Source organism: Apostichopus japonicus, chromosome 15 (assembly GCF_037975245.1).
Source record: "Apostichopus japonicus isolate 1M-3 chromosome 15, ASM3797524v1, whole genome shotgun sequence".
In the NCBI taxonomy this organism is placed as follows: Eukaryota; Metazoa; Echinodermata; class Holothuroidea; order Aspidochirotida; family Stichopodidae; genus Apostichopus; species Apostichopus japonicus.
In genome coordinates, this window is record NC_092575.1 from 17,317,297 (window position 1) to 17,332,475 (window position 15,179).

The window sequence follows — 15,179 nt, forward strand, 5'->3', positions numbered from 1 at the left end:
AAAACGACAGGAAGACATTACCAACCCAAGGGGTGTTTCGGAATCAATTCAAAACTTAAAATTGAAGTAGCTGCTGGTATGTGTGCGACTGACGTCAACATTAACGTGCTATACAGTTTGTTACATCAGTGGCCCAGCCAGTCTTCAAAGGAGTGATTAGTGTATATTGCCAGCTTGTTCGCGTCTTACCAAATTCCCGCAGGTTAAGTTTTCTTTTCCATCAGGATGTTTAAGAGGAGGAGAGGTAAGAAGACAGAAGTGGTGTGGTAAATTCTACCCCAACTGATTTCGGTTGGAGCATGAACCTTGGTGGATTGGTCAGAAGAGGATTAAGGATGATAGAAACAAAATTGCGGTGTCTCCCCCTCCCCGACCCCTCCTTTGTGCGCACTTCGCTGAATAGTTGCAACGGTGGGCGATTCGTCAACTGATCCAAGGTTTTAGACAACAAAACAGTCGAAAGGAGCACGTGGTATAAGTTTTACCATATTTATTTACTCTTGTTATTATAATAATGAAACAATCTCATTCTACGTTTCTATTTTGTCTAATATCATGTATATTATGAAACTCTATGTCATATATTACTTTATATTTAATATTGCATTGAACAAACTAAAATCAATTAGTGCGGTAATTTATTGTTTTTCTACTTTGTTTTGTCCTTCATTAGGAGCGGGTGTTTTACTCGATACTTTATCTCTCTTTCGCTCTTTTCGTTGGACCATTTTAGCAGCACGTGATCGAAGTACTTCCGGAGGTAGAGGTTGGGTTTCGTCAATACTGGATGTCTCAGAATCAGAGTCGGATTCTTCCTGTTCCCTGTTGTACCAAAAAGGTAAAAAAAAAAATAAGAGAAACTAAACATTTGATTCAATAATATAATAAAAATGAATCGATAAAAAGAATGTAGAATCGTTCATATACGCAAGGAGTTTTACGTGGGTAACCGATTGGTGTACGTGGGTATCCGATGGGTAAACCTGGACTTAACCCCAACCATTTTGGTGCAGGCTAGCCAGGTGTGATCGTTCGCCTTTTTTCGCATAACGTATACAGTAGACTACTGTAGAAGTAGGTAACTATAGAGGAGTGTTATACATATTGTGCGAAATCAGAATTTTGGGCACATACACCAATGCGTACGAAGTGACTCTAAGTTTCCTTTTGTTGCGCAAAAGGTATTGAAATGCGCATAAGCGATCCGGCTCTAAGACGTATTCCAGCGTCGTGTTTAGCCAATTACTAGAAAAAAAAGACATTTTTATCGGGTAAAAATGCTGCCAAAGTAAAAATCAACGTAAATTAGTGTCAATGTGTTTATCAATATGCCTTTTACGAGATTTTACTGCATTGTCATTCCTAAAGCCCATACTCTTGTATCAATAACCACATGCCAAAACAAATTGATGGCGAGGTTTTTCTGCTGCGTAAACCTCCTGGAAATCTTCTATGCAGGTTAATTCAAGAAGTTACAACAACTTCAATGAAACCGTGTAGTCTTTCTCAGTTGATCTTTGAAAAAGACAATTGTGACTGCAATTACTTACACTTGCTCAATGGTTGGAGGTAAGATGTGGACGCTAGCAACACTGACGGGTCGTAAACGGGCCGCTGTAATACTGGCAGCTTGTTTGGCGTTTTGTGCTTGCTGACTTGGGTCACCTTTCCCGGATGCCTCCTGAAAATGGAAAGAAAGTGCTTAGCAAGATATACTCAAATGAGATATTTTGTATCCTTTCTTAACGTACAAGTTTGACATTGCAAAGTATAGTGATAAGGATAAAGAAGTCACTTTAGGAAGAGATTATGTAACAAATGTCTTCTTTTCTTTTCCAAACGATCGAAAGGAACGGAAAGCGGAGTTGCAACTCCACATGTGGGTGGAAGGCGTTTTTTCGGGGGTGGGGTGGGGTGGATGAGGTTGGAGTCGGGTACTTAAGTTAATAAGTTAAGTCGGGTACTTAAGTTAGGAGTCTTCCTTTCCCTTTGTACACAATTGGCGATAAAACAAATAAATGAATTAAATAAAGAAACACATGACATTTTTAGATGATATTATGGACTGGTGTCGATGAGAAGAGGAGATACTGGTATACATTGGGGGAATTGAAAATCCGGCAATCTTCTGAGAGCTTGCAGTACTGAGTCCTGTGCATATGATATCACATCAATTGTTATAGTGTTATCATACAAAAGACTTTATACAATAATATTACTTACTTTCGCTTTTTGATATTTCTTAATTAACAGAAACTCATTGGCAAGTTGTTCAATAAGGCCAAGGTATGATAGAGCGTTGTCGTTGGTGATGCCATCCGAGCAGCCAAGTTTTTCCAAAATACTGCTATCATCACATCCAATACGTCGACATATGCCGATGACGCTAGACTTGACCAAGTCTAATCTTTTGTTTGTCTTTCTCATGGCATTCTCGTTGGTAGATAGTTCTTTGGTCAGAATACTACACTTACCCTGAAAACAGAACCAATGACAAAACATGTTAAAAATTGGAAAAATGAATATTCATACCTATACGGCACAGTTATGCGTTCTATAGCATGAATGCGGATATTGAAAGCTTTCCGTATTCGGTCAGACTAAGTCATATTCTTTCAGTATAGGCTTTGTGTGTGTATGTATATGTGTATATTATGTTCAAAGCGAATATAACGTCGGATCCTCCGTCGGTTTTTTGGAAACCCACAGTTTTATTCAGCCTTTTACGACCCTATAAACTTAAAGTTCACGGCACCCCTTCCTCCTGCCCCTCACACCTTCACCCCCCCCCCCTCCCTTCCCCTCAAAAAAAGGGGAATTTCAACATCCATCGATATTGAAACAATTGCAACGTATTGTAATGTAAACGAGATTTGGGGGCGACATTGACATCCGAGGTGCTGACCTATAGTTGTTTCTTCAAGACATAGATAATGCTGTCCAGTCGCTTTCATTCATGGCCGCTCTCTGCTTACGTTTTGTTTCCTCAAAAACGTTCAGCAAAACCACAAAAAAATTAATGTTGTCATTTTCCTTGAAATGAGCGGTTTAACGGCCTACCTCTAGATCTTTCATAATCTTCCTCCTCTGATCACTGACGACCAATCCCTGTTCCTTGAAGACCAGCATATCTTCGCTCAATCCTTTGATGTCTCTCTGGAAACACTCGATGTCATTGTTTAATTCGTTGACATAATTAAACAGAGCGAAGTTAGCGTCCTCCTTTTGAATAAACTTTCGAACCAGGATATCCAAATCTGATTGTTTTTCGATTTCAATGATTCTTCCCATTGCTGCCTCAAACTGTTCCATTTCTTCGGAATAAGATGGTGGATGGGCGATCGCGAGTTCCTCGGCTGGATTGTATAAAAGGATAAGGCAGTTGGTTATTGAGTTTTCGAAAGGTAACTCAATTGCCTAAAATACCTACTCACTTCCCCCCCCCCCGCCTCACCCCCTACCATCGCGTGTCGAAGAAATAGCAAATATCTGTGACAAGCAAAAAATGGTTTAAAACAATTTGAAAATTAACTTCTTAAATTATGAACAAATAATGACACTGATATGATAAAACCAGATCTGAAAATGTAAAATGATAAAGTAGAGTAATATTTAATCCACATCATATTGTCGAATAATGATCAAAGAAAACAAAATGCAACAATGTAATCTACTGTAACCAATTTCTGAATGATTATTACTGCTAGCAATATAACTGTGGCAATTAACTCAATTTCTTTCGTAGGAATTCCCCGAGCAAAGTAACTAAGTACCCCTTTTCTTTCTTTTCGCTGCCTCGATTGCCTTCTGTTCTGTTCTCTCTTGAGCTTTGACATTCATAAATTCCTTCAAATTTTGCTCGTGGTCGATGATTCGCTTCAGCTCTTTCACTTCCAGGTTGTAAGTCGTTTGGTCCTTCTCACTCCTGTCTCTCAGAGCGGTCATCTTCGAGTGAGCTTCATCCCTAAGTTTTGTTTCCAAAACGACAAGAAATGAAAAAACTTTATAAATTTTAAAAGGAAAAAAATTATGAATAGAAGACAACCAATGAGCAATTCCCTAAAAACTATGTCATAAAAACAAAATAAGAAACATGTTCCCATGCCCGTAACGAAGGATTCTGAGTTGCTGGACTATCAACAATATAAGGAGGGGAACCAAAACTTTAAGGAGGGAACAATATACTCTGAGGTTTTTGTACATATAATGATGATTCATATGGAGGGGGGAAGGGTACGTAAGTCTGCACTGCGCGGGGGAGGGGCACGGGGGATTTAATTGATCATGTTGTTGACAGTTACTAACCTTGAGTCGTATGCAAGAGTTGACTCTTCAATAACATCGCACATTTCTCTCTTGACCTCATCCTGTTCTTTCGTCAGCTTTCGATAGAGGCAGTCGTATAGCGCCCTCTCTTGTCGAAGGTGTTCAATCTGGTCCCTGAGTTCTGCGTTCGTGGTCAATGTTGTATTGAAGGTAACAGTAGCCTGTTTAATAGAAAAGGTCAAAATTCACCAGTTTGACATATCTACTAGGATACTTCACATACACTGACACGTGTCTAGGCACGAAACCAGGGTTGCTGAGAACGGGGGGGGGGGGGGGGGTCACTGGGTATGACCGGCCTCTTCATTCAAAGTGAAGCCAATATTTGGACATATATTTATAGGTCCATATTGACATGTGCATGAACATTATTGGATGTACCCCTACACTTTTGAGGAACTGTGCTACCATCAACACCTACAAACTCAACAGTATATAACGCACCGATTCCTTGGGTAAGTTAACCCTTCCCATGAGAAAACTTAATGACAGGCTTGAAAAACATAGGTTAGTATACTGTGCTTAACAAATCCTCGTTCTGTTTGCGTCACTTTACAAGTGGGCCTATTCAGAGGGAGACGAAAAGAGATGAAGAAAATAGCCTAATATAGAAATCGAGGCACAACTAACAAAAATTTAATAACAATTTTACCTTACAGGTAACCGTAGTTCAGATTTGAATTAAAAAATGTTTGCAGTTTTACTATTGCAATCAGTGGACTAGTTCATTCGTCGATATGTAGGCCTTTAACGATGATACCTTACCATGTTAGTCTAATAGGACTTTTACCTTATGAAGTCTGTTTTCCATGACTCGGTTGTGTTTCTGCGTTGACTTGTGTCTGATGGTATCGATCTGACATCCTCCGAGGTCTCGGTATCTGGCTTGAATCTCTTCTTCCATCCCAGCAACCTTTTAAGGAAAATAGAGAAAACTACCGTAAAGTACTAATTCCTACTAAAACAGTATAGAGTTTTAATATTACTTTCACAGAGAAGGAGGAACACGTGGTATAGCCCTTACAGCGCAACCATGACAAATAATTAAATAATACCTTTAATGCATGTTAACCACATATACCGTTGAATTACTATGCAAAATGTTAGTCTCATTAAATTAACTGCTAGTTATGATTAAACTTATACTTTATACTTATATTTTAAGAGCGTTCCACACTATACGTCATCATGCTAATATAGGTTATCGCAACTGTTTAACATCAACGTTTATTTAAATGTTACAGTACTCGTATCAGCAAGGACTACCCCCGCCTCCCCCCCCCCCCGCCCTCATCCCATGAGCCCATCCGGCTGTAGGCAAGACTATGCCAAGTGTTTAGAAAATGTTTCTCTCTTGATGGGGTAACTCTGAGCGGAGGAAGAATGGAAGGGGAGGTAAACGTAACGCATCAAAGGGATGGATAGAACTGATGGATAAAATGGTACCCAGCCACCACCCCCTCCCAGCCCCTTCCTGTCCAATCGAACAACAAACTTTTATTTAGTTACCCTTCGGTTCAGCTCATCAATCTTCTTTCTTTCCTCGTCGATCAATTCGTTCATTTCTTTACTTTCCACGACAAATTTCCTCAACAATAAAGATCTGTGTTTGTCATTTTTGTCGTTGCTATGGCTACGAGCGAGATTTAAATCGATGTCTACTTCTGCATTGTCCTTCTCCAGTATGTCAATATGAGATCTGAATTATAGGAAAAGTTAATATTTGACAAGATTTGCAAATCATTGCATCAGACGAGGAAAATACAAGTAGATGAAGCTAAAATGATATCATTTGTTTTTGTTTAACTTACAACTTAAATGACCTCCAAGCAGCTAATTAATTTACATATCTTTAGCATCATTATAGTGGTGGGAATGGGGGGAGGGATGCAAGTAAACTCAGGATAGATATCGTGAAATTACTCCCCGAAATAGCGATGCAGAAGGAAAATCAGTAAAACGTAATACATTTATCCATGCACGTGGATCGTTTTTATTATCAAAATTATAAGTTTTTGCTATCATCATTTTACACTTTTTTAGTTAACAAAAGATCAAAAAGGGAAAGGGGGACCATGCATCGTTCCACAATCTCTGGATCCTGCTCGAATGAAAATCTGCAAAATTTGAGTAACATGTTCATAAGAATATATGAAGTATGATTTTCTTTTCCAAAAAAAGCAAATCGAATTAAGGGATATAATTTTAAATGATACCTTTGTTTTCTCATGATGTTCCTTGACTCCTCGAGGTATGCTTTGCGATGGCATTCCAGTATGCGGTACTGCCGGTGTAATTTAGCGAGTTCTCCCTCCGCTTGAGCATAGTCGACATCTGCATCACTACAAGCTGACTCTGATCGTTTTCTTGCTCCGTACTTCATCTTGGGTTTCACTATCGAACTAACATTTAGGTAAAAACGAGAAAATTATCAAATTTAATTTAATTTAAATTTCGGCCATTTAAAACGCGCCATATCTGTCAACTTGACACTCCCGGCGCAGGTTAACAGTCTTGTTCAAGGCCAAGGCCCTCTCACACGACTTTACAACTTAACCCTGGTCATTGGTAACTTGTCACCCCTACACACCAAAGTGTGCACAATTCAATCAATCACTCCTAGGGCACCACAGTGCACCACAACCACGTGTCCCCGGGGGACTTCCCATAGGGTGCAGCCACAAACCGGCGCACGCAACTATATTTACAAGTTACCTCGCAAGTCCCCGTTCATACACCTGGGTGAAGAGAGGCAATGGAGATTAAGTGCCTTGCCCACTGACAAAACGCAATGATCTGGCCAGGACTCGAACCTGTAATCCTTAGATCACAAGTCCACTGCCTTAACCACTTGACCACAGCGCCCTCAAACATACCATTAATTCATAGCATTCATGCCTATAGATGGTACACAGTTAAGATAAACCACGCCAGAATTAAAGGTAGTCAGTATATATAGGCCCCAAATTATAAAGCACACTATAATTGCTAAAAGTTTCAAAAAGGACTTTCCTGGAGGTCTTTTCTCTCCGAATTGTTCTCAGACATTGTTTAGGAATATACAAGATGACTGAATGTCCCATTGAGGAAACTTTTCTCGAAGGCGGTAATAAAAACAGTTTAAGTATTTTGACCAAAGGTGACCATATTTTGAACATCTGGCATATTTGGGGCCAATACAGCATACCTTTAAAGGGTGTGAAAACTCGCGCAAAAAGAAACGTCTAAAGCCGGTTATCTGACCTAGTTTCGAATGAGGTGTAACAAAAGTGTTAGACACCACCATCGATCCCAGAAAATACACACAGCTTGCTACCGTCGGTAATTAGACAGTGTGCAGTCAGTACATACAGCTGCGGTCAATACCCATAGCACAGTGTATAAACGGTACAGCGATGGACATCTCAGGTCCATCTAAAGATAACACAGTATCACGTTTCATTACTGTCTGCATTTTGTAGCGACACGAACTAAACGTCACTTGCAAGCAACAGAAGTTAACTTTTTCAGATGGCCGCACGCAGTTTGGGCGAGTCTTCAATGCCTTTAATAGGCCAGTATAAGGTTTAAATGTAATACAAACGATACTAAACAGTCTGCATCTTAATATATGCAAAATAGATTACGTATAGGTTCGTCTTCAATAAGGCATTTCTATAGGTTGTCATATGTGTTGAAATGTAACGTAGGCCTATATTCTAATTGGGTTGTAGTAAATACAACATAAATTATACTGCTGGAATCATGTATTTGTGTGACGGAAGATGGTGTATTTTATTAGTAATCTACTATATACATTACTATGCAAACACAAAGCGAATTGTATAGAGATATACTTACTGATCTTCAACACGTGCGATTACTTAGAAAGGAGCCCAGCGTGTGTTATGTATACAACATACATGACAATACACTGTTATAGCTGTTACAATATCGACAAACAATGATCATTACCTCATAGTACTTTAATGCGCACATATTGACCAATCATAGCACCAGAATTGGGCGCCTTGATTTACACTTGCGTAAACTTGCATTCGCGCATATAAGCTGCGAACCCGTGTTATCATTCCATAAATGTGCGTTGCTAGGATGGTAACCATAACGGTAACGCGAGAGGGTGATAAACAAACTTGGATCATGCATAGCGCCGAAGGCGTTGATTCATGACATCACTTCTAACTACAAAGCTTTTGCGATTTTGGCGCTGTAACATATCTCTGCTTCTTACATACAAAACGTGCGCGTCGCGGAGTGAACGCGCACGCCTGTACGCCCCACACGTTTTTATAACATGATTTGTCACAGCGCGTTCGTATACACTTTATGAAGCCAATTAACGCATGTAAAGACAAAACGATCCGCGACGAAGTTCTTTAGAAGCAACACAACATGGTAATGCACTGACTTAGCACGTAAACTTAATATAGACACGGAGCCCAGGTTAGGCTACCACTGTTGCCTACGTAACAACATGTCGGCATTAGCCAAATCATGAGTGGATTCTCCTTTTAGGCATTACATATATATATATATATATATATATATATATATATATATATATATATATATATTTACACCGGGCCAAGGTTGCTCCTTGTTACTCCTCTGCATGTGACCTATACTACATGCAAAAGTAATTAAACAATACCTTCCGTATACATCCACCAAAGCTCCAACAAGCGATTGTTCTTCTTTCATCCCTTTTTCATAAATGGATGCATGCATATATATATACGTTCCACAACTTCAGTCAATGAGTGCATGTTTCTCAAATTTAAGAACATGATTATCCGCAAACCGATATTTCCTTTAAATTCGAGTTAATTCAAGAAAGATGTAGGCTACACGTATTCACTCGAAAAAAATTAGTGGCAAGCGTACAATATATCCACTGTTGATTAATTATCAAGATATCGACTTATGGTGGCTAGTGAAAACAAACACGAGGAAACCTCTTTGGTGGGAAGGTAATCTGCCCTAACTTATATCCAATGCCCCCCCCCCCCCCAGTGTGTGCTGCACCACGATTGCAACCTTCAGTTGCACCCCTTTCCACACATACCTCATACACCAGTATACGTAATTATCCGCCATATGTTTATACACGGGCGGCCCCTTGATGACTTACGCGTAACTGCCGGTAAGATCCGAGTCGTGAAGCTACTTAATTATTTCTTCCATTTTGGCATACCATATTATGTCTGCCTAGAGAATGCTTTTTTTTAAAAAAAATTAAAGTTCTTCCTTTTTGCGTAACATGTCGCAGAAAAAAAGCAGTGTTTACTTACATGTTCTTCAATACACGTATTGTTGCTTACGAGAGAATCCACACAGTGTAGTGCATGTCAACAGTAGCTCATTCAGTAGGCCTATATAGTAAAGTATCAACAAACATATTTTCATTGCGTCATAAAAGTGTAGTGCGTCATTTGCATAAATCGGGCGCCTTGTATGAGACACCTATGCCCTTGCATCATTGTATATGAGTATGATATATATGTATATATTTCATTGCATGAAGCTTTACCACGCAGTTGTATATATATCTGCGCGTAAGGTTAGTCTATACATGTAAGTTTTATATTTTATATGCGTTCATGGCAGTTACAGGATGGGGCGTTGATAAGGCGTTGTATTGGTAAATGTGTGTTTCAAAATATTGTCGCCACGGTGATTGTATCATAACATACAATCATATATAGTTACGTAATATGTGGTTGTAATGTGCCGTATTTATGTGTATATATGTGGTCCTACGATAGAGAGACGTCTTTAACCAAATGACTGACGGCGAAAGTTGAGGGGAGAAGGGGGGGGGGCTAATTATTGAGGGGGAGGTGAGGGGTATTCCGGAATATATGTCTTTCAAAGTATCATATGTGGCCTGCAAATTACTATACATGGTCACCCGCTTTCTTAATGATAGATATAAATAATTCCCGATAAAATTAAGATAACATAGTTCTCAAGTTGGCATTCGTAAGAAAACGAGATTATTATCTGAATATGGGAATTAGGATTAGATTAAATGTTATTAGGAAATTAAATAGAGGAATCAAAATCTAGTCCGTCGATTTGATGACATATACGATTATGAAAAATTTTCTTTTTTGATTGCGGACTGCAATAGAAGGGAACTTCATGATGAAGTTAGCTGGTTATTATATGCATATCCTTCTTATAAGTTGACGTATGTGTATCGGAATGGCTGAGAGGGTCAAGTCCAATATGACAGAGAAAAGTGTTCTTCCAACTTATAGTTCCTTCCGTTATCTTGTTTTCTGTTTCTCCTAGAAGTTGAAACATTTCGAATACTTTGCCTTTTATACTTACTTTTGAAATTCCGTGTCATCTCATACTGACGGGGCAGGAACCTCTGCAGATATAATGGTTATAGACATGCCTGTCGGGCGAAAACGTTTGCCTGCAGCTGCCTTATACGCGTTGCCCGCGGCGGGTGACGTTTTGCACTGTCATATGTGATACGATAAACAACCCTGCAACTTGTATATAGTGGATTTTCTATCTATATAGTATCTGTCCTATGCCTTACTGATGTAGTTTACAAATAATTCGTTCAATTGCTCTTTGTAATGTGTGTTATTTGTAGTCTGGATACCTGTACTGTATACGTACTGACTTACTGGTAATTTCCTTATTATGCCTAATGCTCACCTTGTCTTGTATGTTACTGTGTAAACTACCTTTATCAGGTCATAAGTATCTAGTTATTGTACATGACTACACATTGGTGATAATAAACATAGTTGCAGTAGCGTTCAGCGTGTGCACATGCTCCTTTCGCTTCCCACGCGGTCCCTTAAAGATCCGCTTTATTGGCTGCAATTTATAGCCCGTTATAGGTAGGAAAGCTCTGTGATTACGTAATCGACATGCCACGGTCGTAAATCGACATCAGGCTGTACAATTAGTCTATACATAGCTTCTTAACACCATTGGGCTCTTTGTGTAAACATTGTGTGGAAATATGCTCATGTCAACAGTTTAGTTAATCATACAGCGTTCACACAAATACCCTCATACAAGACAAAATATGTGACAAGCGTTGCAGACTTATTTGTAAAAAGAGGTCATTTTACGACCAAGGCAGGTCGATTACGTAATCTCAAGAAACTTGTTCATGATACAGCAGACCTTTAAAGTTGTCCACAATGGCTTGCCATAGCGCATGGTTGCACGGCGACTGAGGTCACATGGTGTACACAATATAGCCGCTGAAGCGCTAAGCTTTCCTATTCTGTTTCACTTATGCGCGATCGATTTTACGTGCAAAAGCACTGTAGATAATACCAAAGACAATGAATACACCTTCGGAAGGTAAATAATCTTTGATAATACCTGATTTGTGTAATGGATAATGGTTTCACTTGCAATAACTTTTTTTCAATTTTTTCAATCAAATGTTGTACTAGCAGTAACACAGACGATAGGACTAACAACAAGGTTCAGTAATATTAATCGAAAACAATTGATTAATCATGCGCGATCAGCCCTACAACAAGTCTGCCAGATCATTCATAAACTAACCCCTTAGGCCTTAGTCCTTACTGTTAATGTTAAGTTGAATGTAACTTTCTATGGTCTGAGCTAGGCTCGGACCTACTGTACTGTAGGCTAGTGGAGGACTCTCATTTGTTAGCCTAACAAGTAACAGACTTAGGAACTTAGACCAGAACATACTCGCAAGTAAACGTAGGCCTTGGTACAGTATCACAGGTCACATTGTATGCCTTTGCTAGAATTAAGCCCAATAACAATATTACTAGGCCTATACTGCCAGATTAGTGTTAGTCTGCCCAATCTGCGAAACAAGATTTCATTATCAACTGCAATACGTATGACTAGCTTATGTATGAATTTCATTCTTATTTGGTCCCTAGCTACATACATGATCAACATTTTAATATTTGTCAGTTCGTTAATTGCAAGTTAATAAGAATCTGACTGGACTGGGGCCCCATTTGAGAATGCATGGGGAAGGTATTCTTTTCCCCAGGGTGGTAATAGAGCTGACCCCAGATGCAACCATATCTGAGAACGGGTGGTGGAGCAACATCGAAGGAAAGAACATTATGAACGCCCCCCAAAAGGTCAAAATATTTGTTCCTAAAATCAATTAGCTATTTATGGCCTTAAGACAGGTGCCAGATCTTGAGTAGTGTGAGCCCTGAGCATTCACACTACAAATCTAGATTGCCCTTGGCAGGGTTGGATATTTCCAAGAAGTATTCATATTTCCCAGCCGGGCGGGAAATATTCTGGAATACTATTTTGGCCGTGGCTATTCTTACGACTAGTCGTAACAATAATTTATAAACTATTCTTACGACATCGGCGAATTCATGCGAATTCAAAGTTAATAAAGCAACTGCGCATGTTGTAGGGGTAACCCTAACTCTAACCCTCAATCCAACCCTAACCCTAAACCTAACCCTAACGGGAAATTATTGTTTCTCCTGGTCGTAAAAATAGTACTCCTAGTCGTAAAAATAGCAACTGCGCATGCGCAAAAGGGAATTATTGTTACGACTAGTCGTAAGAATAGCCACTTTGTACTATTTTGGACATTACAGTTACTAACTTACTACTGTACCAGGTAATATTGGTGAACACAAAATCATGTGAAAAACAACTAGTGAGGAATAATTACAGTGATTTGCATGAAATAGTGACTGATGAGGTTCATCTAATTATTCATCTTTTTATAATAAAAGTTCCTGCCAGCCTGCTCTGCACCTATTGAGCAAGATCTCCAACTTTGGGACAATACAAACTAAACTACAGAACATGGTCTGCAAAAAGCTACAAAAGTGGTAATGTGCTGCAGAATTTTGAGAGGAGCAATGGACATTGTCTGGTACTAAACTTGCCTCTAGTACTTTTTTTAGTACTGCAACATATCTTTCCAGACTGTGAACAATCCATGTTCCATGTTGCATAATCTACAGCATTGACTAGGGTAATTCTAGTTTTGTACAAACAAGTTGGAGGGAACATTGTCCAATTTTAATGGAAACATGTCATGCTCAGTATTGTGTTTACTGCATTATACTTACTGTACAAGCTAAATTACCTCTCTTTTTGTGTGTCATTTGCTGGGTGATGTGGTTGTTTAATTTGCTGACATATAACACATTTTTAATGAATAAACAAGTTGACAAAATTAAAACTTTTCTGTTGTTGAATACTGATTTCCCAGTGTTTTCCAACTGTGGATAATATTTCCCGGATGATAAATACCGTGTGGTATTTCAAGCACCGGTATTTGCAGGGTCAGGATGTGTATTCAACCAATCAAGCAACCTACGTGAAGCTTTTCTATCTTCTCATCAGTATTATAATCAACCATGTAAGCTAAGATGATGACGACTACTCAAGATTCCAGTATTCAGTGTGAGAGATCTGCCTCTGACCTGAGCCACACCTCGTCATCTCAGCAAAATCAGTCCACCGAGAGTAAGCTGACGAGGAGACGACAATTGAAGGTGATTGATTACCCCCTTTAGATTTTATAAGGGAATCTAATAAAATAAAATAACCTGGCAAACTGGGGAGAAGAATTGAACATACATTTTCTGACCAATGTGACTATTTTATGATATGTTTTGAAAGTGGCAGAAGAAATACTTAAAACTGCATTCCACTCAAACTAGTTGAGTGCTTTGGCGATCATGTTTTATAGGTTATCCTAGATTTTTATAAGGTAGGATTAAATTAACATAGGGTGTGGCCCTTGGGTTGTTATAGCGGACTTGCAATTTGTGGATTGTTCTTACCTGTAGAGTATCCTCCCAATTCAAACAAATTAAAATTGTAGACATCAATGGTGCATTCTGAGGAATTTTTAGACCACATACTTTTGTGTGATGTTGAATATAAGGGTGTACACCCTCCATCCATCCACCCTCCCCTCCAATCCACCCCTGGGATATGCACCTGACCTAAGGCAACCTGGAGAGAAGGATTGACAATACAATATCTGACCAATGTTACTATTTTATGTTTAGTTAAATTGCAAGTGCAGAAGAAATACTCTCAACTTAAAACTGCATTCCACTTAAACTAGTTGAGCATAGCATGGTGCCTTATTTTATATGAATTAAGTTACATTCTATGCAAAACATTTGTCTTTGGTAAAGATCATAGGCCTATTGCTTTGGGAGGTGTATTTTTTCTTCTTTCACAAAGGCTTAAAATACTACTAATAGTATCTTTCAATTACTATCATCCTGCAGCTTTCCTTTTTCTCATTTTAGGTAATTTTAATTATTTCATTTCTTTCTACAGCCATCTCACATCTCTACCAGTCAAGACTATCAGCGGCCTACATCTTCTAAAAGTACTCCATCACGTAGAGTCCACAAGAAATTTCCAAGTTAGTGCTACGACTGCTATCAAGTTGGATATTTCAAGAAGAAAGAATATCTCTTGAGATATCAAATGGAAAACTTTTAAGCTTTGAAAATAATATATTTTCCGCACTGTAAACATGAGTGGATGTGACTATTGACAAAGGATTCTTTGTTCCAAGTGAATTTTACTAGAAATGAAATTGCCTAGTAATTTCTGTAAGGAGTGATAATAGTACGTAGATAAGTTAAAAATCATCAGTATCCATATCGTCACATACCGTTGCAACTTGGTTTTGTTAGATCAGATTTTAATTTGATAGGATACCAGGACTGTATACATGATAAGTTTATCCATGCTAACCAATACTGCTTGTAAAGTTTGTCATGTGATCTGATATTCTGTCATAAATTTGACCCGAGTCAACGATTCAGTACACAAATTCAATTTTTTTTTTTTTGGGGGGGGGAGGATATTTA

The 15,179-nt window shown here is 38.8% G+C and overlaps 2 protein-coding genes across 4 annotated transcripts in view; one reads left to right on the forward strand and one right to left on the reverse strand.

The window, feature by feature from the left end:
- The window catches only part of LOC139981213 (uncharacterized), a 52,530-nt gene that overhangs the window by 34,622 nt on the left and 2,729 nt on the right, over positions 1-15,179 (forward strand). The window contains exons 1-3 of one of the 3 annotated variants that reach the window (XM_071993429.1): positions 11,519-11,667; positions 13,684-13,835; positions 14,638-14,725. The exons of 1 other annotated variant lie outside the window; for it this stretch is intronic. In XM_071993429.1, the coding sequence (XP_071849530.1) occupies positions 13,710-13,835; positions 14,638-14,725 (214 nt within the window). In that variant the 5' untranslated portion in view covers positions 11,519-11,667; positions 13,684-13,709. Of the gene's footprint in view, positions 1-11,518; positions 11,668-11,770; positions 11,794-13,683; positions 13,836-14,637; positions 14,726-15,179 lie in introns of those variants that run through there. One more of the 3 variants, XM_071993430.1, reaches the window with a different exon arrangement.
- On the reverse strand, positions 603-6,724 carry LOC139981208 (coiled-coil domain-containing protein 63-like). Its single transcript, XM_071993418.1, has 9 exons — positions 6,543-6,724; positions 5,836-6,025; positions 5,117-5,239; positions 4,306-4,487; positions 3,774-3,964; positions 3,061-3,356; positions 2,224-2,475; positions 1,551-1,681; positions 603-822 (listed from the first exon to the last, which is right to left on the reverse strand). Exons 1-9 carry the CDS (start codon positions 6,707-6,709, stop codon positions 639-641), a joined length of 1,716 nt encoding a protein of 571 aa, XP_071849519.1. The 5' UTR covers positions 6,710-6,724; the 3' UTR covers positions 603-638.